Source organism: Solea solea, chromosome 17, assembly GCF_958295425.1.
Source record: "Solea solea chromosome 17, fSolSol10.1, whole genome shotgun sequence".
NCBI classification, from domain to species: Eukaryota; Metazoa; Chordata; class Actinopteri; order Pleuronectiformes; family Soleidae; genus Solea; species Solea solea.
The window spans coordinates 3,791,398-3,817,318 of record NC_081150.1 but is presented as its reverse complement, the minus strand read 5'-3'; the positions used below and the strand labels follow the sequence as shown (position 1 = coordinate 3,817,318).

At 40.8% G+C, this 25,921-nt stretch overlaps 1 protein-coding gene across 1 annotated transcript in view; it reads right to left on the bottom strand.

Moving 5' to 3' along the window:
* Positions 1-2,849: 2,849 nt before the first annotated feature.
* The window catches only part of emilin1a (elastin microfibril interfacer 1a), a 30,005-nt gene continuing 6,933 nt past the window's right edge, over positions 2,850-25,921 (bottom strand). Inside the window, exons 2-12 of the mRNA XM_058613829.1 lie at positions 17,939-18,055; positions 14,481-14,683; positions 12,628-12,727; positions 12,113-12,221; positions 11,841-12,026; positions 9,267-10,544; positions 7,290-7,704; positions 6,811-6,936; positions 6,637-6,654; positions 6,416-6,550; positions 2,850-4,447 (exon numbers count right to left, since the gene is read on the bottom strand). Of these exons, the coding sequence (XP_058469812.1) occupies positions 4,128-4,447; positions 6,416-6,550; positions 6,637-6,654; positions 6,811-6,936; positions 7,290-7,704; positions 9,267-10,544; positions 11,841-12,026; positions 12,113-12,221; positions 12,628-12,727; positions 14,481-14,683; positions 17,939-18,055 (3,007 nt within the window). The 3' untranslated portion in view covers positions 2,850-4,127. The remainder of the gene's footprint in view (positions 4,448-6,415; positions 6,551-6,636; positions 6,655-6,810; positions 6,937-7,289; positions 7,705-9,266; positions 10,545-11,840; positions 12,027-12,112; positions 12,222-12,627; positions 12,728-14,480; positions 14,684-17,938; positions 18,056-25,921) is intronic.

The following is a 25,921-nucleotide window of genomic DNA, read 5'->3' as shown; positions in this document are numbered from 1 at the left end:
ATCACTCAAAAAAGTCATAGTATAGTATGTCGTCCAAAATCACTCAAAAAAGTCATAGTATAGTATGTCGTCCAAAATCACTCCAAAAAGTCATAGTATAGTATGTCGTCCAAAATCACTCAAAAAAGTCATAGTATAGTATGTCGTCCAAAATCACTCAAAAAGTCATAGTATAGTATGTCGTCCAAAATCACTCCAAAAAGTCATAGTATAGTATGTCGTCCAAAATCACTCAAAAAAGTCATAGTATAGTATGTCGTCCAAAATCACTCAAGAAAGTCATAGTATAGTATGTCGTCCAAAATGAGACAAAAAAGTCATAGTATAGTATGTCGTCCAAAATCACTCAAAAAAGTCATAGTATAGTATGTCGTCCAAAATCACTCAAAAAAGTCATAGTATAGTATGTCGTCCAAAATCACTCAAAAAAGTCATAGTATAGTATGTCGTCCAAAATCACTCAAAAAAGTCATCGTATAGTATGTCGTCCAAAATCACTCCAAAAAGTCATAGTATAGTATGTCGTCCAAAATCACTCAAAAAAGTCATAGTATAGTATGTCGTCCAAAATCACTCAAAAAAGTCATAGTATAGTATGTCGTCCAAAATCACTCAAAAAAGTCATAGTATAGTATGTCGTCCAAAATCACTCAAAAAAGTCATAGTACAGTATGTCGTCCAAAATCACTCAAAAAGTCATAGTATAGTATGTCGTCCAAAATGAGACAAAAAAGTCATAGTATAGTATGTCGTCCAAAATCACTCAAAAAAGTCATAGTATAGTATGTCGTCCAAAATCACTCAAAAAAGTCATAGTATAGTATGTCGTCCAAAATCACTCAAAAAAGTCATAGTATAGTATGTCGTCCAAAATCACTCAAAAAAGTCATCGTATAGTATGTCGTCCAAAATCACTACAAAAAGTCATAGTATAGTATGTTGTACAAAATCACTCAAAAAAGTCATAGTATAGTATGTCGTCCAAAATCACTCAAAAAAGTCATAGTATAGTATGTCGTCCAAAATCACTCAAAAAGGTCATAGTATAGTATATCGTCCAAAATCACTCAAAAAAGTCATAGTATAGTATGTCGTCCAAAATCACTCAAAAAGGTCATAGTATAGTATGTTGTCCAAAATGAGACAAAAAAGTCATAGTATAGTATGTCGTCCAAAATCACTCCAAAAAGTCATAGTATAGTATATCGTCCAAAATCACTCAAAAAGGTCATAGTATAGTATGTCGTCCAAAATCACTCAAAAAAGTCATAGTATAGTATGTCGTCCAAAATCACTCAAAAAGGTCATAGTATAGTATATCGTCCAAAATCACTCAAAAAAGTCATAGTATAGTATGTCGTCCAAAATCACTCAAAAAAGTCGTAGTATAGTATGTCGTCCAAAATCACTCAAAAAAGTCATAGTATAGTATGTCGTCCAAAATCACTCAAAAAAGTCATAGTATAGTATATCGTCCAAAATCACTCAAAAAGGTCATAGTATAGTATATCGTCCAAAATCACTCAAAAAAGTCATAGTATAGTATGTCGTCCAAAATCACTCAAAAAAGTCATAGTATAGTATGTCGTCCAAAATCACTCAAAAAGGTCATAGTATAGTATTTATGACATAGTGAGGTAACAGGGTCTTAAAAGCAAAACAGTTTTTTTTACACAAATCACATTTTTCCAAATAGCATCACTGATGCTTTGCAGTATTGCAACATTACAAGTAGTTTGCTGCTTAACTCCACTACTAAGTTACAAACTTACTGAGTCACTAACTAACTAACTAACTAATAAGCGACTCTTAGTAGACAGAAGGAAATGGTGACTAAAACCATAAAAAGAAAATAACTTCCAAGTGAATCACCAGACATATTTTAGAAGACTCAACAAATGTATTTTTTAAATGAATTTGAAAAAAATAAAATAAATAAATGTAAGCTTCTTAGTAGCGTTCAATGTTATGTTGCATTACTGCCATCTACTGGATTTAACTATCCATTACTTCTTCTACTAGTGTTATTCACTTCAGCAACACTATCCACCTCCTATTAAGTGTTTGAAAGAAACTTTAATAGGTAAATTCCAGCCCATAAATTGATCAAACGATTGATATATATTACAAAATCATCATTAGTCTCTGGCACCTCCTGGTCTCTGTCGGGCATGCAGTGAGTAATCGCTCCTGTCCTTCAGAATAACAAGTATAGGCCACTGCCCACTCTCCCTTTCTTAGATAGGATTCTAAAAAAAAAAAATAACATACAATTAAATAGATAATTTCTTGAGCAATAATAACATTTTTGATAATTATCAATCAATTGGACCAAATTAAAGTAGTGAATCAGCCCAGAACGAGCATGACCTGTTTTGGTTTGAGTATGTGTCATTTAGGCTCATTTTGATTATATGATTGATCTTAGCGTGAGCTTTTTGAGCAGAGGGTACAAACCCTATTTCTTTTGGCTACAACCCGAGTTAATGTAATCCTAATCCATCCTTTACTTTTTCCAGTTTTTCTTTCCAACATTTCTTGCTTCATAAAGTTATGAATGCATCAGGAATAGAGGGGAGATTGAAGCCCCTGTCCTTCTCCGTGCAGTCTTAAACTATCTAAAATGAAGGTAGTGACGACACTGAACACAGGGTGTCACTGCAGCGCAGCATACGAGGGCTTCACTCATAGGAGAGGTTCACGTCAGCGCTCGAAGCAGAATTAAGCCAGCTGTGTGTATTTGTGAAAAACTAAACAAAAGTGCTAGATTACAGAAGAGAAGTCCAACAGTGTGTAAAGTCTGGCACCAATAAAAGAATCCTGATAACAGGGAGACTGTTGACATCAGCTGTGTAAAAACAGGGTAGCTGTATTTGAGGCACACGTGGTCAAATCATACAAAACATGTACAGTACCTGGCAAAGTGAAGTGGCAATTCATAAAAATCTTATAAGGGCAAAACAGATGAAAAATATTTACACTCCTTTATGGTTACACGTTATAAGTCCTGGAAGCACAAAAATACATTTCCACACTTAACACTGATGAAAACAAGTGTCAGAATATGAGCAAACCCTGATAAGCTGATATTAATGTGTCACTTCCACCATAATATAATGCCGTATGTGTATAGAAAATGTGCAATCTTCCTTTTAAAAAAAATCCACTCAAGAATATCTACAGACTTATAATATAACTTGCACATACTTTCATTTGGAAGCTTTTCAATTAAACGGAGGATGAAAGGTTGCTAGGGATTCGCAGCACAGAGACAATGGTATGTGTAGCTTCTTCGTTTGTTATTGTTAGCTTTACATAAATACTTCAATGTAATGTGGACTCCAAACTGTAACTGTCTGATCTTCCAGAGAATTTAGATGGGCCTTATTAGGTCAGAGAACAGAAATCCCCACACTTTCCCCTTGGCCATTCAATCTTCTTATTATCCCTCCTAAAATGGTCTTATTGTTTTGCTGACGTCCGATTTCTGAAATCCTGCGGTTTCTGAACTGTCTGTGACTTCATTTCAGATTTCCCCTCTGAAGAATAGTGGTTTGGACTGTGCCCCACTCCACCTACATCACTGTGAATGTCTTTTCAGCATTATGTTTCTGGGAATTTGCTTGCGGTCAAAGTGAAACTGAGCGAAAAAAAAGAAAGAAAACAAACTACAAAACACACTGGGGGCAGAAATGTGTCATAACAGTCTTGATAGTGTCTGTGTGTGGAAAACAAAACAAACACACGTGTATTTTATCTTGTATCATCTGAGTAAGTAGCCTTTCATTAACACCTGTAAGGCCTGACGGCTAATATTGTGTAATCAGTAAAGAATTCAAGTTTATAGCACGTTACGTATAGAATGACATGAAAACCCCACAGTGGCAACAAAGTTTTCCTTAAAGCTGTGAAACACAGATCACTGTGACTGAACATTAGTTTCCTTTTTCATTCTCTCTTAACAAAATAAGATGTATAAGTATATTCTCTATTGTCTTGCTGAATGAATCCAGTCCACATTTGTCAGTCTTCTTGATGACTCAGTCAATGTCTCTGTCTCTTTAAGAGTCCAGTTGCGTGCTGACGGTTTCACCCGGACTGACTAGTCATAAATAAACCACGTGTGATCAGACGGTCTGGTACAGCAGCATCCCGCTGAAGATGGTCAGAGGTTCAGAGGAGTAGGCCAGCTTCCCAGTGACGAGGTCGATGCACACGGTGTCCCCAGCCTCCATGGGCAGGATGATGTTGAAGACGGCTACAGCTCCGGGAATGTGTTTGGCCTCTGCCATGGGTTTCTCCAGGCCTTCTGGCTGATACCCGGCCGAGTCCACGCGGGCCACGCCGGTGTTGGACTTGGACAGCACGGCCTCGATCTTCACGTTCTTGTGGCCCGTAAGAATACCACTGAAGAAGTACTTTCCACTCACAGGAGCAGTGAAGTAACCTGGGAAATTGATACAAGTAACAAGGATAGTTTCATTTGAATCAATTGCTTCCAAATGTATAGTTTGCTTGAAAACTTATAAATGTAGCAAGTAAATAATAAAATAATCATCTGTTAAATTCAAACCATCGTCAAATGAGTTCACCCAATGTTGATTAAAGTCATATTCACACCTAATAGTCTGTTTTGGTTGTGTTTACCCACAATGCCCTGCTTTGTAGTCCGCTTCCTGCATTCGGTTAGCTTGAAGTGAACCGAGACCTATGTTTTCAGGTGGACCAGAGTTTGTTTCTTTGGTGCGGATCAGAGTACGGTTCAGACCTACCCTAACGAACCAGACGTTCCAAGCAAACAAACTAGGATTTGGTGTGAATACAGCTTAGATTAGACTATCAGCTCCATATGAGTCTCCATGTGTTTGTCAGTATAGCAGTGTTTAGCTCTTGTGTTGCCCGGCGACAATCCCATATTAGACATCAGTACAAGACAGATGGCGGTGATAATGCAAGTAAAACGAGATTACTGCAAAGAGGTGGGAACTTTTCACATGTGAATTCTACTGTTAAAAATCCCAGTTGTTCAACAGTTGATGGGATAAATGCTCCTTGTCCCCGCCCACTCCTGCGTTACCAGTACATAAACACAAACATTAGATTAAGAAGTCATGTTACATTGCTTCTGTCCACAAACAATAATAACATCAACAACCCACCTGAAGTTACATAATGTTATTAACTTTACATTCTGGTGCTCTCATGAGTGAAATAGGGTAGTTCCAAACAACTAGCTGAGAAAAGTGAGAGAAAAATTGACCAATCAGCTTTAAAGGCAGGAAGAATGATGTGTTATTTCTGTGTCGTTTGAGCTTATCTAAAGAAATGCACAGCTGTGAGCAAGACAAATGAAACTGCTTTCATTTCAAATGAATTCTCACAGAAATATGTTGTTTATATAATGTTGGCAATATGAATCTGCAGTTGCAATATTGTTTTTTGTCTGGGCTGCAACAGCAGCACCAGTGTTCAGTCACTGACTGCTCAGACCGATTGACTGTTTTGGAATGTTCCCATTGCTCATGGCTTTTCCAACATGGTTTGGCACAAACAGTTATTACTACATAATCAGCGTGGCTTTTACAGCCACTGTTGACAACTTGGAACATTGTCAGACTCATTTAGCTGTTTTTTTTTCTTTTTCTTTTTATGTCAAATAAGTCCCGAATCTAGCAACCATAACTATTTAGAGGATTGACCTGTGAGGTTGGGCTTTTCCTTTACGCTGACGTCTGTCTGAGTCTCATTCAACCGAAAGGTTGTGCACACAGTTGCACAGTGATTATGTCATGACTGTTAGACTGGACTTGTGTTACATTTTGTGGCATCTAGGCTTCATTCATTCATTCATTGTCTACCACTTTATCCTCCACATGAGGGTCAGGGGTTGGAGAAAGGTGGGGTCCACCCTGGACAGATCTCCAGTCCTTCACAGGGCCAACGCTCATATTCACACATATGGGCAATTTAGAGCGTTCAATTAACCGCTGCATGTTTTTAGACTGTAGGAAACTGGAGAACCCAGAGGAAAAAAACCAATACAAACAGGCCCTCGCTCAGACTGGGTCACGGAAACCAACTGAATACCTTTTGCCTCACAGAAACTAGGGTGGCCTGAAACACAGACAGCCCACTCTCATTCAAACCAGTGCAACCAACAAACCAAGTGACACACACATTATCTTCATTAGGTAGTGGGTAGTCCAACGTTCTTGCTCAGTTCATGCTGAGCCCCCTCCGTCTTTGCTTTCTCTCTCTCTCTCTTTCTATTTCAACGTCTGGACGATGAAAGAATCTCAGTGCGTGGGAACCTTGCGTAACGTCAATGTTTTTGCTCAAGTTCAACTCTATCAACTCAAGCAAGTAAAGCGATCCACATGTATTTCCCATCTTCCAACTGAATGATAAAACTGACCTGTTCTTGGATTGTAGACATTGTTTTCATTGACAAAGACCTCGTTAAACACGATGGTTCCCGCGCGTCTCATCGGACGAGTCAGTGAAGCCGAGAAAGAAAGGCGTGGCACGTGGGCATCGGACCCTGCAGCACCTGGTCATGGAGGAAGAAACAGAGTGGGAGTTAGTGTAATATAAAGATCAGAGCATGCTGTCTAGTAAAAAAACAACAACACGTACCCTGTTCACCTCTGAGACCTGAGAAGATGAAAGAGAGAACGAGAGTTAATCATCCACTTATCATATAGTATTTCCACTACATGAGCAGAAAAACAGTTAAAACCACTTGTAAACTTATAAATCAGTGATTTTTATGAAATTCCACAAAGCATAAACAAAGTTTGTTGTTTTTACCTGGTGGTCCCACTGGCCCCTGCTTGCCTTCTCTGCCTGGGGGTCCCACCCTCCCTTGAGGTCCTATAAGACCCTGGACTCCACGCCCGCCAGTCTCTCCACGTGGTCCTGGCAGACCTGGTGGACCTAGGGAGAGTCAAATGTGGAGAGAAAGAATGAGAGAGGATACTAAACGTCTTTTTTTTCTCCAACATAAATAGAGTTTCTTCAGAAAATTCCAAAAACATGTAGAATAAGACAAGAAAGCAGAGACATTTAACCTGCTATGACTCAGGATGTGCCTTTCACCCCTGTGTTTACAAAAACTGCTCTTCAGAGAGATTGCAGATGTTACGAGCTTTTAAGTAAATGTTTGAGGATGAGGAAAACAGGCTGGACTTTCTTATGGTCTATTTTTCTTCCCTCGTCCTCGTCGTCTTTCAACTGAGTTATTATCCCTTGTCAAGTCTCATGCCCTTTGTTCGAGCTCTCTAACTTACCCATGAAGTCCTGTTCTAGGAAACTGTGGAACTCCCTGGCCAAGTCGAGCACTGAGGAATTCAGCCCGCGTATCTTGTTGTGGACGTTCTCCAGCTGTACGTGCTGGATGTGGTGGATAACGTCTCCTTGAGATGTCACCGTGACGTTGAGTCCATTAATGCTACTCCAAAGCTCTGTCACGTGTCCGTCCAGTCCGTCCTTGATCCCGTCCAGGCCGTCTGAAAAGGAGTCGGTGTGTACACACACTGACTCCAGCGTGGTGATTCTTCGATCAAGGCCTTCGCTGGTCCGCCGGCACTCCGTCACCTCCTTCACATAGTTGCTCGTGATTATTTGGATTTCGTTACCCAAGCTGTCGAGTCGAACCTTTGAGTCGTCAACGTGCTCCATCAGCTCCGTCTGCAGGTTGTTCACCTTGACAACAAACGAGATATTAATGTATGTTTTTTTGGATGAGCTTCCTTTGACAAAGTTCTACTATAAATATACTTCTTCACGTCTTTGCTTCCATTGTTTTCTATAGTATCTTATACACACATACAGTATATGTTATGGCGTATTATCTAAACCATGTCTGTCAACAAGACTCAAATATTTTTGTAACTACAATAATATTATGGGAAAATAAGACTGCCAACATATTGGCCGAGACATTTTTGGGAGAAATGTTTGATTGACATAATATTGTTCTTGCAGAGCATCAGTGAAACAACACAATCGTTCTTGTAAAGGTAGCTTGATCTCTTTTTTTTTTGTAGTTTATTATGATCTGTGGTTTCCAACACGGGGTCACGAGAAAAATGTAAAAGGGTCACAAGTGTTTACAAGACAAGAATCAAGGGGGGTTTAAGTATAGAGTTTTGATTATTTTTCTGACTTTTCCCGTTTTAACCATGAGGCATCACTCAAGTACGCTGCATGGTAGGATACTGGGCCCATATCGGGGGTTTTAGTGAAACTAGGATGGCGATGATCTACTTAATAAACAACATTTTCAGTGTGAGAATGTCATCATTTAGTTGTGTTTACAGCAGGTTCAGACTTTTACTACAGATACTATATATATATATATATACTGTGAAATCCTTGATACTTTAACCTCTTCAGGCATGAATAAATATTTACCTCATCTCATTTTACATTCTTATATTACTAATTCATATTCAGTTTAGTCCAGTGAACCTCTGCAAGTTTGGACCGTGGAAGGAAACCGGAGAAAACGAGGAGAACATGCAAACTTGGTCAGACCGGGCCTCTGGGCCATTGTACGGCAACATGAATTTATGTTTATGGATGATTAACGTTTGTGTCCAATAGTCTGGAATAAAAATAAAAATGAAACTGTCTCCAGGTTTGGCTGCACTTTCTCTGTGCCAGTCATTCAATGCAATATGACTGAAGTGATTGGTTGTGTTTACTCTCATAGTCTGAGGGCCACGGACACCTGCCTATTTCCTTTATTATTTTAAAGTTTTTGTTTAAACATGCCTATCGGGATGTCAACAAATCTCTTAATTAATTCAAGGAACATCTGTCTGGCGTCAAACTTGGCAGGTGACTAACTAAAGACACCAGTGTGTGTAGTGTTAACCTTGGTGGTGTTTGGACAAGATCTGCAAGAGATATCAGTAGTTTCTGCTCCATCTCTTGAAAGAGTCCTTGGATAAGTTGAACAAGGAAAAGCTAGTGGCGTAAACTTGCTTTAAAACAAGAATCATTTGCTTTTTGTAGCCTTAGAATAAGCCTTTTATATGTACTTTAGAGTAAGGGTCTTGCTTTACAAGGTCTACCATCCTGTGCCACCGTTCTCTACAGCAGACCAGCAAGATCAAGCATGACACATTTTTCGAACAGTGCACAGGCGACTGAAACATTCCACACCCTAACTTTAATGCCATGAAAGATCGTACGCAAGCGTCCTTGTAAATGTCACTATGAGTGGCAGTAATTTTATGCTCACCATTTCACCATCTTACCTCGGAAATGATGTCATCCTTGCTGTTGGTCAGATCAGTCAGCGTGTTCCCATGTGTGTGCACAGTCCTTCCCAGGCCCTTCAGCGTGTTATTAATGGAGTTGAATGTGACGATGACCCCAGCAAGTTCTCCTTGGATGGACTTCAGATCCCCTCCTAATCTCCCATTGTGGACAGTGTGACCATCCAGGCGTTTCTCCAGGTCATTGATGTTGGTTTTACACTGTCCTGTGCACTCCTCCACTTCCTCTCGGAGTCGTCCCACCTCCTCCTGAAGGTTAGAGCACACCTGAGAGCACGCAGATTCTCCAGAATCCACTTTTCTCCTCAGGTCGGTCAGCTCTGACTGGCACATGCTGAGGCCGCTGATGGTGGTGTTGGTCAGCGAGAGCAAATCGTTTCTTACTGAGCTGCAAATCGAGCAATCCTCAAAACTACGGGCCAGCTCATCAACTTCTGAGACAATCCGATTAAAGCGCTCACCGTTTAGCCCGGTCACCGCAATGATCTTTTTGACGTCATCCGTTAAGGTGATCACTTTGTCACTTAAGGAGTCTCCTGACACAGACAAATCATTTAACTTGGTGTCAAACTTCTGGATGTCCTCTTGATTGGCCACAACTCTCCACTCTAGTGTTTTCACAGTGTCCTCAGTCTTTTCTCCTTTTCCATTCGGCCCACAGGTCTCATTGCACATGTTTGTGATTGACGTTAATCTTCGGTCTAAAATCGTTGTAATGTTCTCCAGCTGACCTAAACGTCGACTGTGATCCCTCACTGTGTCTCCGAGGACGGCCACGTCCAGCTCTATTTGGCCTATCTTAATGGTGTGGTCATCCATCTGAGTGAGGACCATGTTACGCAGCTGTGTGACGTCTCTCTGGACACTGTCCTTTATGTTGTTCCCACTATTAGTGCACCTCTGCTCTATCTTCCTCACAGTGTTGTTCACCCTCTTCTCTAATTCTCTCAGTCTGCCATTCAACCTGTCCTCCGTCACTTTTCCCTTTCCTCCACCCGTCCCGGCGAGCTCCTTGTCCAGGCGTCCTTTAATGGTTTCACATTTGTTTGCAGTGGAGGTGACTCGGACCTCTACATCAGACAGCTTCTTTTCAAACTCTGAGACTGTTTTACAGCAGGCCTGGGAGCGCTCAGTCTCACTGTGGGAAATTTCCACGCTCTGCCTCAAGTGCTGGTCCATAGAACTGAGCAGTTTCTCCAGGGCCTGGATCCTCTCCCGGTCTTCTTGCTGCTGGCGCCTCAGGTCCTCCACACCAGCCTGAAACAAACAGGACATACAGGGACTGTGAGTGTTTTTCCCCTCAGACGTGTAGGTTGTAGTGATGTGGAGATTTTTATGACCTGCAAATACACAGTATATATAACAACCCAAACTGGAGGAAGTTTAAGAATCCTTTCATTTTATTTAGGCTTTATTTATATCTTATAGTACTACAATAATCAGGATGTCTCGATCTGAGTACTGTCCTGAGTGATCCTTCCATATCCCAGGCACTTGTGTAGGAAGAGGTTATTCATACATGTGGTTCTACCCGAGCATCACTAGTAGCTTAATTTCAATCAAATCCTCAATCCCTAGTTTTAGGTCTTCAGGAGAAGAACATGATGTCAGTTTTTTAGATCATGCCCTCATTCAGACAAAAAAACAATAAACACATAGCACATATGAGTGGACACCAGTATGATTGACAGCTAGTGTCATCCAATAGGAGCCTGACTGCAGGGGACGTCCAAACAAATCACATATTTGGAGTCTTCACAACAGGATTTCATATTCTCATGAGAGACGGAGTTAAACACGCCCACTTTAAAGCATACAGATTATGCATAAATGTGAGTGCAGTGTCCTGGGCTGATTTGAAAGTAACCTTTATCTACTGATTTATAAAGTGACCCTGAGACATAAGAGCTGTGAAGTGCACATCTGTAATTTATCCCCTCACTGAGTCTGGATTGAGATTATGCTGCCTCAAGCAGACGTGATGAGTAAGCCACTGATGATGATGAGCTCCATATTTTCTTTCACTCCCAACATTGTAGCCTTCAGCACAAATGCTGCTGACTCATGTGTGACATCACTTAAAACTGCAGTGTGCAACTTTATATTCAGACTAAATAACCCCATTGTCCTATGAGCTCACACAATTCTGATTAGGCCTCCACAAGAGTCTGTGTTTCTCTAGTTCTTGCGTCATTTGATGACATTCCCACACCGCACACAGGAAGTGATCGGTTTGATGTAGTAAAATTCGATAAACCGCAGAAAAAAACCCACAGTGCAGCATTTATTGTAAACAGGTGGAAAACAGATTTTCTCCCCTCTTTTCCAGGATGATAAATGATGTTTTTTAGTTTTATTGTTAGTTTGTGCAGAGGTTTTAGCAGGAGCGCTAAAACCACTAGGGATACATGTGCCTGCCATTATGTTTAATGGCTTCAGGCAGCAGAAATCACTGATTAGACCACTACTAGAAGCAAACAAACAGTTTTTTTAAGTCTTTGTTATTCTTGTAGCATGATATTTCCATTAGAATTTTTATGTATTGAGGTTCACCTGGCAGGCGGAGCAGGACAGAGACACTCTTCTCTCAAGCTCTGTCAGTATCTCCTCCTTCAGTGAGTTCAGCTGGTTCCCCGCAGCTCCTCCTCCACCTCCTCCTCCTGTGCCAGCTCCATCCAGCTCGTTGCCCCCACCGTTCACCAGGTGGTTGTTGATGGTGAGCAGAGTCTGATCATGGACCTACGAACAACCAAATGTTCACATGAACTGCTCATCATGCAAGATGCAGACGTGTAAGTGAGCAGGCAGGAACGCAGATAGCCCACCTGCGTCCTGTTATACAGGTGGTCCAGCTTCGTCTGGATGCTGTTGATGGTTTCTTTCATGTGTGGCTGAGCTGAATCAGCGGGGACAATTGATCCACTCAGACCAGACCTACATAGAGGAAGAGATATCCCATAATGATGTAGCTATGGTGTGAAAGAGGCACGTGTTAAATAAATAACATCAGAGGAAAAATGTTTTAACATAATATTTTGTGTATACATGAATGTGGTTGGGTGGGAAGACTCATTCTCATTCTGCTATGACAAGCACAATAACAGACAGAGTGATGTATGTCTTCCTAAACTAATTACCAATCTCAATGTATGTGTTAATAAACAAGTTAATCCTCTCACTATAAACTGACCTGCAGCAATAAACATTAATAAACAGGAAAAGACACACACTGCCTGTCCTTCAGCATCAGTGGTATGAGTTTGTATTTTGAGCTTTTTCCAGTGTTTCTCAGGACTTTCTTCACAGTGCATGTAACATATTGAAGACAACATTCACGTACAGCCTCTGGTTCATGCCGTGCATGGTGGTCTGCATGTTGTGGAGGTCTTTGCTCAGACCGCGGATCGTCTCCTCCAGCTGTTTAATCTTCTCCGAGTCACCTTGGAACAAGGGAAATGAAGGGTTAGTGAGGAAGAGGATGAATTTGTGACATGCTCAAGTCACAAAGCATGGGACCATCACAATGTAAAGATATGAGTTCTTTATTGTCCAGAAAACCCTGTTAAGAAGAGCAATGGTGGCCTCACATGAACACAACTGCCAATCATCGACTGACTCCTTGTTTTCATAGGGTCGGTCTCAGTTGGAAAAAGGTGATGAAGGTGAAAAAGGTCACATATTTGTGAAACCCAAACAGTCTGCCTGAATGAAGCATATTAGGTCTCTGAGTGTTACACTCTTCATGAATTATATTTAGAGTTATAGTGTTTATAAGATAGTCCTGAGCTATTGCCTATTATCTGTAATATCTATTATTATAGAGACAAAAATGAGATTGGAATCAAGGGCATATTGGATTTACGAGATCTCCAGCTGTGTCTCAGCGAGCATCATGTTCCATTTATTATTAGAAGTCTTCGTTTTGCTTGGCTTATAAGACTTCCTGAGAGGTGAGCCCACGCTTTCTCTCTCTCTCTCTCATAAATGTTTAAAACACAATTTTACAAAATGAATAAAGCTTACAGTATCTGGATCCTTAAAGGTCCAATATGCAATATTCGGCCCTCACAAGATACCTTGAAACAAAGATGAAGTTTGAAGCTGTGTTTAGGTAGCCGGCCCGGCAGCTGCGTTTGAGAACCTGTTGGATCCTGTTTATAAATATCCTGCTTTCAAATGGGGATGTTTACCGTGTTCAGCCCTTTTCAACACTCAGACTGTCACATTCAAGACCACAAAGGTTTTCTGAGAGCTTAAAATGTTCACTTTAATGCGACAGTAAACACAGATAGGAAGTAATGAGATGCATAAGGCATGCAGTTGAGTAGTGGGAGTGACAGCCACATGGCAGAAAGTAGTTTCTCAGCTGAAAGCTTGTTCTTTGTCTTCAAACACATACAGAGATTGCACTAGATTAAATCTACCTTTGTATTTCTGCAAATGGAGCTCTCTACAAACTATGACTGGGCTCCAAAATGACTCACAGGTAGAGAAGGGGCCCCTTCTCCTTCTGGACTCATGAGTCACTTGATGCATACATTATGTTTCATGTCTGTTTTTAATAGTAACTGGCTTAATAGGTGTGATAGCACAAGCACTTTTTGTTTTGGTCTGACGTGTACTCAGTAGCTTTGACTAGTGGAACTAGAGTTCTGCATATTAGACTTTGAAAGCAGAACTAATTGAACAGCTTTGGGGTCATTGTGATGGTTAAATGTCTTGTTGCATGGAGATGGGGGGGCTGCCTCCACTCTCCCTACCATCTGTTAGCAGAAAACCAGCCTGGAGTCCTCAGAATCCGGGGATCTTGTGAAGTCTCGGTTCTTGTAAGAAACGTGCATTGCTTCACGAAACCACACACACACACACACACACACACACACACACACACACCCGAGCTGAGCGAGGGGCCACACATGAGTAAACATGGGACTGCCGGTTTTTCCCCTAATGGTGAGAGTTGAAAAAACACAGAAGCTGTGCAGCGTGGACATCTGCTCTGTGGACAACAAATGCACATGGCCAGGAGAGGGGAAGGGAGGGGGAGCGTCAGCAGCGACTTCTTATGACAGTGAGGATAAAGCGGTAGACAATGGATGGATGTTTGCAGTGGTGAGAAATAGGTGAAAAAGCAGCCAAAGTTCCGCTTTAGTGCATGCAGTTTAAATATGACAGCATCTTCATTTCCCCTACCTTCTCCTCTCTGCCCGCCACCTGTGTTGAAGCCCGTCTGTGTGACGCGAGGTCGCCCTGCATTGACCTGAGTGTTGGTGGTGGTGGTTACCTGTGGCCCATCATGGCAGTCTTGCCCGGAGTAACCATGGCAACACTTCCACTCCATTTCTGTCACCATCTTGTAAGCTACCTTATACCTCGGCCTCCTGTATGTCCGGTAGCTGTGGACGAAAGTTACGACATCATATTTAGACATTTGATTTTTGCCAGAGATGTGGCTTCATGTCTGTTTTTAAATCTTTTTCTCTTTGGCCTTTGACACTTTATGAGACGTTTATTTTTATTCTTTTTATTTATTTTTATTTTTTTATTGATTGTATTGTTTTTTATTGTATGGCTGCTATTTCTTATTGTGTTTTTATGATTTTTTATTTATTTTAAGCTGTTTTATCTCATTTACTTATTATGTCTTTTATTTTACTTTGGTCCACTGTGGTTTGTTTAAAGTGCTTAACAAATAAAGTTGGATTGGATTGGATGCGTGTAGGGCAACAATTCATTGAAATGTTATTGAAATCGTAATATGGCCAAGTGTAACATCCAAGGAGGAGGAGATGTAGTTTTCTTGATAATTGTAAAATCTGTAAAAGTTTTTTTAAAGCATTATGAACATCGTGGTGCTACAGATATGTACATGCTGACAAATTACACTCAATAGACCTAAGAGAACAGGCTTCGGATGAAGAAAAATCTTCATCATCCCTGTATATAGATTACTATGTTTGTCCACCACTTTAATTATGATTATTATTATGATCTGTATAATCCTCAGAGGACGGACCGTCCAGAAATGACTCATGTTGTGACTTTTCATTTGAGTTCATTTTCATTGACAATTTTAAACATTGATATTTATGACCACATATTTACAAAGCTCACCTTGTGTTAAAGCTGCAGTGTGTAGGTTTTTGTTGTTATTGATGTTATTATTCTGCCTCTGTTTGGCATTAGTGAACAGAAATTATGGAACGTTATTTATTTGCTGTGTCCTTCATCTGACAATGGGCACTGTCAAGCAATACTATCAGACCTGACTTGATTTGTTTATATTTGAAAGTTACGCACTACCATTTTAACCTTTCTGTTACAAATACTTCTCATTACCGTAACTCCTCGACTGTTTGTGATATCTCGAAAATTCGAAAAACTATGGACTGGCAATCTGTCCAGGGTGAACCCCGCCTTTCGCCCTATGTCAGCTGAGATTGGCACAGCAACCCCCATGACCCTCATATGGAAGATAAAATGGCAGAAGATGGATAGATGGATGGATACCGGAAAGCAGAGAAATAGAGCTTTGCACCCTTATACTTGTCATTACAGTAGCCCTCAGGACTTCCACGGATCGACCGTCCAATCACAGACAAGATTCAGCTTCTCACTACCGTAATTCTTAAATAGTTGAATAACTGCCAGATATCGAAGTGAGAGTTATCTTGGAAAAAGGGGCAGAAGGCAGATTTCTACAGAACATAAAATCAAAATAAACCCAGGCAGCCGGAATATTATGATGGTCATAAGAGGGTTAAAGGTACTGTATGAGAGTTAACACAGATGTTGTACAACCACCACTGTGTTTCTACAGTGTCACAGAGCGACTAACAAATAATTTATACGTTAAATCTTCTGCCTCACTTGAGAATTGAGCAAAGTCGACTGGTGCCAGGATGCTATACAATGAGATTTCAAATTTGTGGTGGGATCCTGACAACCAAGTCAAGGACCAGCTGTCCATGAACCCTTTACTGGAGTATAATGACTGTACTGTCTTTATATTAATGTGCGAGTCATTAGATGATTGGAAATAGCAACAAATCATGCACTTATGATGGATGAGGTTAAGAGAGCTTTATAAACTTTAACTATTATTTCTGTCCCAGTTTCCAAATGAATCTGCTGGACAGACTTAAATCTTCTCGCTCACAGATGAGTCCTCAGAAAAGAGATATGAATGTTTTAGTTGGAACGCTGCTCTCTGGTCGTATCATTAATGTGCTATTCAACTCTGCCACAGAAGGGACCCCTAGTCTGCAATAAACAGACTAAGATTGGCTGGAAGTCGCCATGAAGATTAACAGCAGCGTCAGAGTCATGTTAACAAGCCCTGACTGTGAGACTTCAGCAGGTTGCTCACACTTTTTTTTTGCTAACCCACAAATGTCACTGTAGGTATTTCAGAGCTGTTACTGTGCCACTGAAAAGATCTGGTGTTCCAGCTCCCTGCGCTGAGAGCGTGAGAAAAAGGAATCCAACAAACTCTCAGAGGAAAAACAAAAACAGGGCTTGAGAGATGGAGGGAGGCGGAGTTCTGTAGAGCTAGTGAAAGACGTCAAAGAAAGGAGCAGAGTCATACAAAGAGTAAGAAGAAGTAATTGTTTTTACAGCGAGGGATACGAGGCTGTGGTGTCTGGAATCTCAGCTTCATTCTTAGCATAGCCCAGGTTTTAGGCCGTGGTCCCGGGCAGACACGGGGATCAGGCAGACAGGTCAGGGTCAGAGTCTTTGGAGAACTTCAAAAGGAGGAAAAACATCTTGACTGATGTTGTCTTGCACCAAAACACCTGGAAAAATAACTCACACAATCACAGCTACAGTAAGTTTGCTCCAGTATTTATATCCTCATGTCTGCACCAGGCAAACCTGTCCTTTAAACTAGTGAACTTCAGTTAATTACAGAGATTGACAGGTCAAATAATAAGCGCTGATTATTAAGGATTAACTGATCTGATATCAGATAACATGACTTATCGTGTTATGGCGTGACCTGTTTCTCATTAAAACGAGCTTAGTTTTTACCTTAAAGTCGGCTTTACTGATTGACTGTCGCGCCATGTTTACATCAGGGAGGGATGGAGCCCAAAGGCTGGTGGATTTCAGTGAATTTAGATGAAGAAAACATTATAAATAAACAATTTGGAACCAGGTCTGCAAGAGTCTCTGCCAAGTTTCCCCTTAATCTCGACCTAATAAATGCAATAATATCATATGTGTGTGAATATCAGCAGCTCAGTACAGAGACACGCAATCTCAAAACTTGAGTATTTAATAACCTGCAATAAAAACTCCTAATTATTAATAATTTATTACATTATTTTACGAGCGATCCTGCTTCAACAGCATCAGTTTTAGTAGTTCCTGTATATGTGGATGTTTAGATTCACACAAGCACAGTTCAAGCTGCTGAGTGAAATATGGACTGAAAATGAAAATCTGACTGAAGCCACTGTCCACAGAAGGAGAGCGGGAAAGATGATTCATGGTTTGTACAGAGAGTACAGAAAGAAAAAAGAAAACATTCAGTGGAACTGATGACAGGAAGTTGGAGAAGCATTTTCAGAAATTAAATTCCAGTGGCAAAGAGTGAAACGGAGGAAATTTGGGATACTGTACTTGAGGAGAGAATAAAAGATACTCACGCAACTCTAGGACACTGTCCCCAGGTGCAGCGCTGGTAATCCGGTTTTATGTACGTCTCCACCCCGTCCTCCATCACACAGCTAACTGTGCGAGTCACCACATAAGCACACCAATTCCTGTGAAATCACACACACACACACACACACACACAGGGAAAAGGAAATGACAAATAAATAACTGTGCTATGACTCGAACTTTCAGGATAAATTTAGAGTCGGGCGTCATCACAAACACAGCAGTCATCTAACACACATACGCCATTACTGAACGCTCAGCTGTTTCTTGTTACTGGGGGAAATAAAGATAAGATGTGGAAAATAATAATAATCACAGCTCCAGTGAGTTTTCAGATCAATATCTCAAAAACCCGGGCTCATTATTTTTCTGTGTAAGGAGAAATCGTCGTAAGGAGCTCGCTGCAGATGTCAGATCAGTTCAAGATAAAGCAAGTAGGGCTTCAAAAAGGGCTTCAACAAGGGCTTCAACAAGGGCTCGCATTGTATGACTGTCAACATCAACCAACCTACACACACACACACACACACACACACAGAAATAATAACCAGTTACTGGTTGTGATATTGGCAATACATTTGTATAAATTGGCATTAATATTTTGGTAAATCCTGCTCAAAATATATGTAATTTATGTTTCTAAGCCAGTAAAGTTGAACATGATACATTTCTTTATTATTTTACAGTATACCAAATTGCTGAAAGATACACTGTATAACATCTAATGTTACATTCAAACATCCCTCAAATCAAATTGTTCTTCTAAGAACATGTGGTTATCTACAGTTATCTTGAAGGATGCATTTAGACCAGCCCTTCTTACTTCTTCTAACCCTAGTGTGTTAGTTTTCTCAGAAAGTGTGAATGCACAACCGAACTCTGATGCGCATCAAAGAAGCGAACTCTGGTCCGCCTCGAAACGTAGGTCTCAGTTAGCTTCAAGTGAACCAAATGCAGGAAGCGGACTACAACGCAGGGCATTGTGGGTACAACACAGAGCATTAAGGGTAAACACACCTAAAACATACGCATGTGTATGTGTCAAATGTTTGCATAAAACTAAATAAAAAACTAAAAAAGGATAGGATTTGACGCAGCTCCATGTTTTGCTTGGAAACAGAAGTTGTCCTGCATTAACCAACAGATGAGCGAGTTTTCTTGTTCATTGTTTGATTGTTTGAATTCTGGGGTAATGAACACAACAATGCATATATTCTGGTGAATGTACACTCTTAAAACATCAGTGTGATTATTTCATATTACATATCTGCCTGTAGGGATGGGAATAATGTCACCAATAACAGTTTGTAAGTGTTTTTTTATAGCTTTATGACTTCATGACTCTTTTACAACTTGTTTGGCAGATATTTATCCCTTAGTTTTCACAAAAGACTTTTCACCAGAGGTCTTTCATACACTGCTGTGTGGAGGTTTTATGATGTCTGTATCCTTGGATAACGAGAGCCACGGCAACAACCTTCCGCTTGTGTCTCTTTAACAAGTCCATTGTGGATTGTGAGGCGCGTCTTATATTGTTATCCTTTCCAACAACGTTACGAGCTGTTTACTCCGAAACTCTTCTTAGTCTTCTAGGCCTCACCTTGACTTCCACTGTTCCTGTTGACTGCCATCTTTTAAATAGATGACACACAGAGGAGACACCTGAGTGAGAGCACTTAGCTCTCGTTTTTTATAGCATTTTCCTGCTTTGTGTATTGTGAGTACTACATGCAGTTACACCAAAGCTTTTATTTTCCTTTTCTTTTTCCATTGTCCATTAATCCACCAATTATCAGCAGGGCTTATCTTTTGGAGGTCTCTGTTGGAGGTGGGGAACATCCTGAACAGTTCATCACAGCAACAACAACTAGTCACACACACACACACACATTCATACAACTGAAAGATGTAAAAATGTCCGGACTTTATGTCAAAAGCTTAGAGATTAGCACTGTTGCCATGTCTGTTTTTGAAACCACCAATTCACACCTGCTGCTACTGGACTATGTTTACTCATATTTGCCATGTTTTATCATCTATTTTCCACTAAATCAGAACATTATTTGAGCAATTGAGACCATTAACAACTCAGGAAAACTACTGATGTTATAAATCAAGTAAGAAATGGACTCATTTTCCCATAGGACTTCCATTCAAATTGCCTTATTTTTGCAAAACACCTTCATCCCAGTCGCCCCCTGGAGGCCAACTGCATCCATCTCACCAGGTTTTGCTACATACGTCTCTTCAACAGAAAAAAAATGATGTTTTCTGTTCATGGACTCCACTGCGAACGAGTCAGAGGAGAAGGAGGATTTCATACGCTTTTAAACAGGGAGAATGATGGATATCAAAATGTACACAACATAAACTGCATTTAAACACACACACACACACACTCCCATATACGCCCCCATTCTGCACGCTACTCGCCCTGACCTTCCTTGACCCACAGATATCTCTCTGGATAACCACAGATAGATTTAAGACACCGACGTCCGTCAGTCTCTGTCTTTCATCATGTTCACATTACCCAGAATCCTCATCCACTCCTTTTTGCCCTGGTGGTTATTAAAGCCAATTAGTGTCACTCTTACACTCATCTCAACAGAAGTAAGGGCTCACGGAAAAAGGTTGGCGCATACAAGGAGTTCCTTCATGCTCGGAAAAGTCAATCAGCAGTTTTCATTTCTCTGACTTCACATGTCCGTCAGTCTGTCTGTCTCTCGTTCTCCTGTCCTTCTTCATGTCTTATTCTCTTGATCTAACTCACTTTGCTTTCTGCCTTCGCTTAAGTGGATCTGTCGCATTCCTTCGCACACTTCTCCAACTTTTTGTTGCAGATTGTTTCGTTTCATCCTTGTCATTCCACATCATCTGTTTATCTCCCTCTGTTTCCTCACTGACTACACTTCTTCCCACCCCCCCCCACCCCCCCCCCCCCCCCAGCACTGTGATCCTCCTCTTCATTCCAGAGCGAGAAGAGTTTATCACAGTATCATCCTCCCTATTCCCTCATGACCTGCTGCTCCTGTTGCTCCTGTAGATGGGAAAATAAAAATGACTAATTAGCTGCCAGATCCTAATGTAAAGGTTGTTCTCAAGTAGTCTGCTCAGATGAATCTGGCGGGTTTGTTTTTGCTGAGGCTGCAGATTGTGCAGGGTCAGAACGTTGAGTGAACAGCATGAATCCATGGACCCAACCTGCCTTGTGTCAACAGTCCAAGCTGGTGGTGGTGAAATTAGTGTGGAGGATGTTTTCCTGCCACAGTTTGGGACTCATAAAGCCAGCCGACCAGAGAATGACTGTTGCTGACCGTGTTCATTCCTTTATGGCCACAATTCATCAACTTCTGCTGGCTCCGTGCAGCGAGATCACAGAGCAAAAGTCATCAACGGCTACATTCATGAACTTAACAATGGGTTGAGTGAACTTGAAGTGAACTCGCACTGAACTTCTCCTGAACTGTGCGACCTTTATTCATGTGGTCAAACGGGAGATTGATCATCACGGACCACAATCTCAGAGGAATGTTTTCAATATTTACAGTTTCGTGGTTCCGAGTCCACACTGGACCGAGGGAGTTTGAAAGCAAAGGGAGGAACTTAACTGTCCTGTGCAAGTTCAAGATGCTTGGTGAGTGTATACAGTATATATGATATATCCTGTAAATATTGCAATAAAGATTAGTCTCTCAGGTAAATGTATCTTCAACATAAATACTATTGAGATATGTTGGTTTGCATCAGTTTTTGTGCCGACCCCCACAATCACTGAAGGTAAGTGCAATCAACATTGATCAATGATCAAATGTGTAATATTTACATATTACTAATCAAAAATGGAGATCTTTGGTGACACATGGCATTAAGTAACTGTGATCCAGTAACTAGTGACAGATACAAAAAAAGCTCAACACACTGGAGAACTAGTAGTACCAAATATGTCCTTCCTCACGACGATGTTTCATAAGTGGTTTTGCTTTGTACCAGAAAAGCAGATGACATCATTAGAGCCAAAAAGGATAATTGAATGCAGAAATGTTCCATATTATATCTTTGAAAAGTCAAATTAAACATTCCAGCACTGTTATAGCCAACAGTTGTCCACAGTATCTCGGCAAAAACCATAACCGTATTATAATACATAGATTCTTCTACAGGTCGGTTCATTTAATTCTGGAAAAAATGTCTCTCCACAAGATCCCTGCATGTGTTGTTCTTTTCAATGTGAATCAATCTGGTGACAATACTCTAGTCTTAAGGGCCAATGTTGTACAATGGTTCCTTTATTCTCAGTAGATTCTCAACTTTATGAAAAGACAAACAAACATAAGACACTTAACGACTGTACATTCACACTTTATTGTGTGGCTTTGAACTAAAAGCAAGAATCTAAAGTGGGCTGCAGCTCCCAGTGGGCATTTCCACTGATTTCCGGTTCTTCGCAGTGATCCACCTCCTCCAGCAATGGGTTCAATTGAATTAGGTTGTGCTGTGCAATTTTGCAGACTAGTACATTCAATGTGTCCATCGGAGCCCGGAGCACTGTTGATTCAGAGCAAAACTCTGCCAAGATACGCCAGAAACCAGCCGACGTTGGTGCTTCCAAACACGGCTGCTTCTCCCCTTATGTATTCCCGGAGTCTTGCGGTTCATCCCAACGATCCTTATTGCATTACGCCATGTTAGAGTTTTCTGGCTTATCTTGTTCTGTGGTTTGTTTTACTTTGTGTGTACGACTCAGAGTTGAGCAGAAACACGATATTTAGCATCTCCGTCGGGGGCTTGAACCAGTGCAGCTGGGAAAGGTTAGCATCTGAAAGCAGACAGCAGTTATAAATAAAAACAGCTCCGTCTCTTGCTGCTGTTGTTTTTTGTCACTTGTGATTCAGTGAAGCAGCTCTGTCGGTCTGTTATCCCGACGTACTCACGCTCAGGGCCACGGGCGGCAGATAAAGCGTAAATTTTGGCAACACTCACGCCTCCTCGGCTCTGATGGAGAGCAGGCGCTGTGTCTCATAAATTGACTTCACAGACTCACGACAGCGCAAACCGACATGTGGTGCTCACATACACACACACATATGACTCCCCACCATCTCTGCAGCATTTGGTACTCGGAGTAACGCCCTCCCTCCCTCCCTCCCTCCCTCCCAGTCCATTTTCCATCATTCCATCACTGGCTTTTTACTCCAATGAAATACACAACAAGAGGCTTTATATTGGAGGGAGCATGACTAAGCATGACTGTACAACGGAAAGGTCTGTGAAAGCAGTGTGTGTACGTGACCCTTCACAAAACATGAGACGTTTTCCAATATGAATGTTATCTTTTGCATGGGAAAACTCCTTCATAACTAGGGCTCGGCTACTAATTCAGCGGCCTGTTCTCTCTCTCTATTCTCTCTCTATTCTCTCTCTATTCTCTCTCTCTGTCTCTCTAACCAGCGTGAAGTTAAGCATTCCAAACAGTAATCCAATAAGGTCCCATTAATCCAAATGGCTGTGGAGAAATCCCTCAGATGAAAGTCCACTAACTAAACTTGGCATATTGTCCGAAAGTGTTAAATGCAATTACAAGTACAAACACTCAAATACAGAGAGAGACAGGGAGGGAGGGAGAGAGAGAGAGAGCGAGAGAGAGAAGGGGGGGGGTGTATTGACTTGAGTCTCACACAAACAGACAAGGATGCTCACACAGGTCACAGGACACAGACACACCCACTTCCCTTTACACGACACACCTTCATTCCAGTCAGTGTGATGTGTCACGTACCGTGTTTGCCACTTTTTAAGCCTGGTGTGACGACCGCCATCTACTTTTTAATGTTAGTGACATGAAGGAAAAGATTTTCAAGTTTAGAGCTCACATTCCACTGTTAATAAGAGATAAATAAAGTAGGCAAACTAGGCAACTGCCCGGGGCCATGAGTTGGGCCTCCAATGGACAACTGATACAACCACACAGCAATGACATTACATCATTTGTAAACTGCAGAAAACAATGCAACGCCTGGATTCCACCTAAAGTATGTCATCCAAGTCAAGAGTCTGCGCTTCAGTAGACGGCATAGCTCTTACATTATTTAACTATTTCATGTGCTGTTTGTGTTGTATTGCTATATGTGTTCTGTAAAAATTAAAAAAATCCAGTTGATGAGGTCATGGATGGTGAAACAGGGCCCCCAGAGACCCTAGAGACAGCCCTGAAAGTGAAGCTTCATATCATTTATGAATATCAGCTGTTTACCAGCTATAAACTGGTAAACAGGATGTTAAATGACCCGTCACAGATTGTGTTCTCTGAATATAATCTGTTACCTTCAGGCAGACGTTATAAAGTGTCTTCAGCTCTCTTTTATTCCACCATCTTTCTCTCAACTCAACCACGACTCATGTTATTTACTGTCATGTTCTTGTCACTTTACTCTTGTACAATTCCCACTGTGATATAATGATCTGGTCTACTCATTTCTAATGTGGTGCAATATCATCTGTTTATTACTTATTTTATGTTTTATCTTGTTATTAATAGTCTATGATTGCGTCCTTGTTGATGTTCACTTTCCTTTAAAACACAGCAACACAGAGAACAGTCCAGTTCCTCCACACAATAATGAATAGGTCATCATGGGCTCACGCTGCACAGCAACATTATTGAAGCCTTACACTCAAATTCTTGTGGAAACAGTTTCAAAGACACCAAATATTTCAAGCTAATTTTGTGGTAGCGTTTGCCCAACTCGGGATTATCTCATGCTTGCCTCCCGGGTGTGGAAAAGTTAACCAGACTTTACTGGCTGGCAAACCATTTAGGTTAGTATCCATCCTTATAGCCTGCAATCATACAACAACAAAACATGGTGTGAAGATTTATATTGCAAAGATTTTCTTTAACCTTGTTACTCTTTTACAAGTGGAAAGTCTTAAAGGCCGAGGTCTACTGGTTGATCTGGCACAACTCCCTCAATACAGTGAACTGCAGCTGAAACCAGGATAATGACTATATAAATTCATCCAGACTATTTATATTGCATGGAAATATCTGATTGTGAAATATTCATTTTCAACGCAGCTGCCAAAAAAACTGGGTCTGGAAGGCCCCTGTTAAAAATAGCTTCAATTAGGAGCCAGAGCAAAAAACTGAAAGAGAAAGAGAAAGAGAAAGCAATAGGAAATAGAGGTTGATTGGATTGATATGGATGGGAGGATAATACATTGATATGGAAGACAGGATGATCACATGAACAATGCTTGTTTGTTCACTGCCTGTAAAGAGAACCAGGATGCACTCTGATCTGAAGACAATCTTTAGTTTGAGTATTTACACCTGTGAAAATATAGTTTAGCTGTATGTAAGAAGACTTCCTATAGTTAGAACGATAGCATTTCACCAAGAGGCTTCTTTTTAAGTTGTGATGATACGGATAATAATGGTTTCTATGCTTTTATAATACGTAGAGGGATTCATTTTATAGTTGAGTTAATTACGGAGGAGGATCACCTATCCAAAATCAGGATATCCATTTGAACTTGGAGGAGCATTTAAACACCCCCTTAACTGCCCATGTGATGCCTAGAAGTGCATCACTATGTGTGGGAAAAATCCCGATATCTTCCATGGTATAGAGGTGGTATATGGTAAGTGACAACAGTGTAGATTGACATTTTTGTCCAAAACCGTCATATGCCATGTGACAAAAAATGACGTTCACTATGTAATTGCTAAATCTGAATGCTGAGCTGTGAGTTAATTGTGGTTTTAAACGTCTTTATGGACAGAGAAATAAGTAACGCTCAATCAATTATATTGCTATAATTATTGATAGTTTTATCGCCTAGCCTGACAAACAATAAACACATGTCACACATTCACATATAAGAACAGGAAACAAGCCTTAGTTAACACACACACACACACACACACACACACTGTTTATCACAGACAGACACATTCAAACATC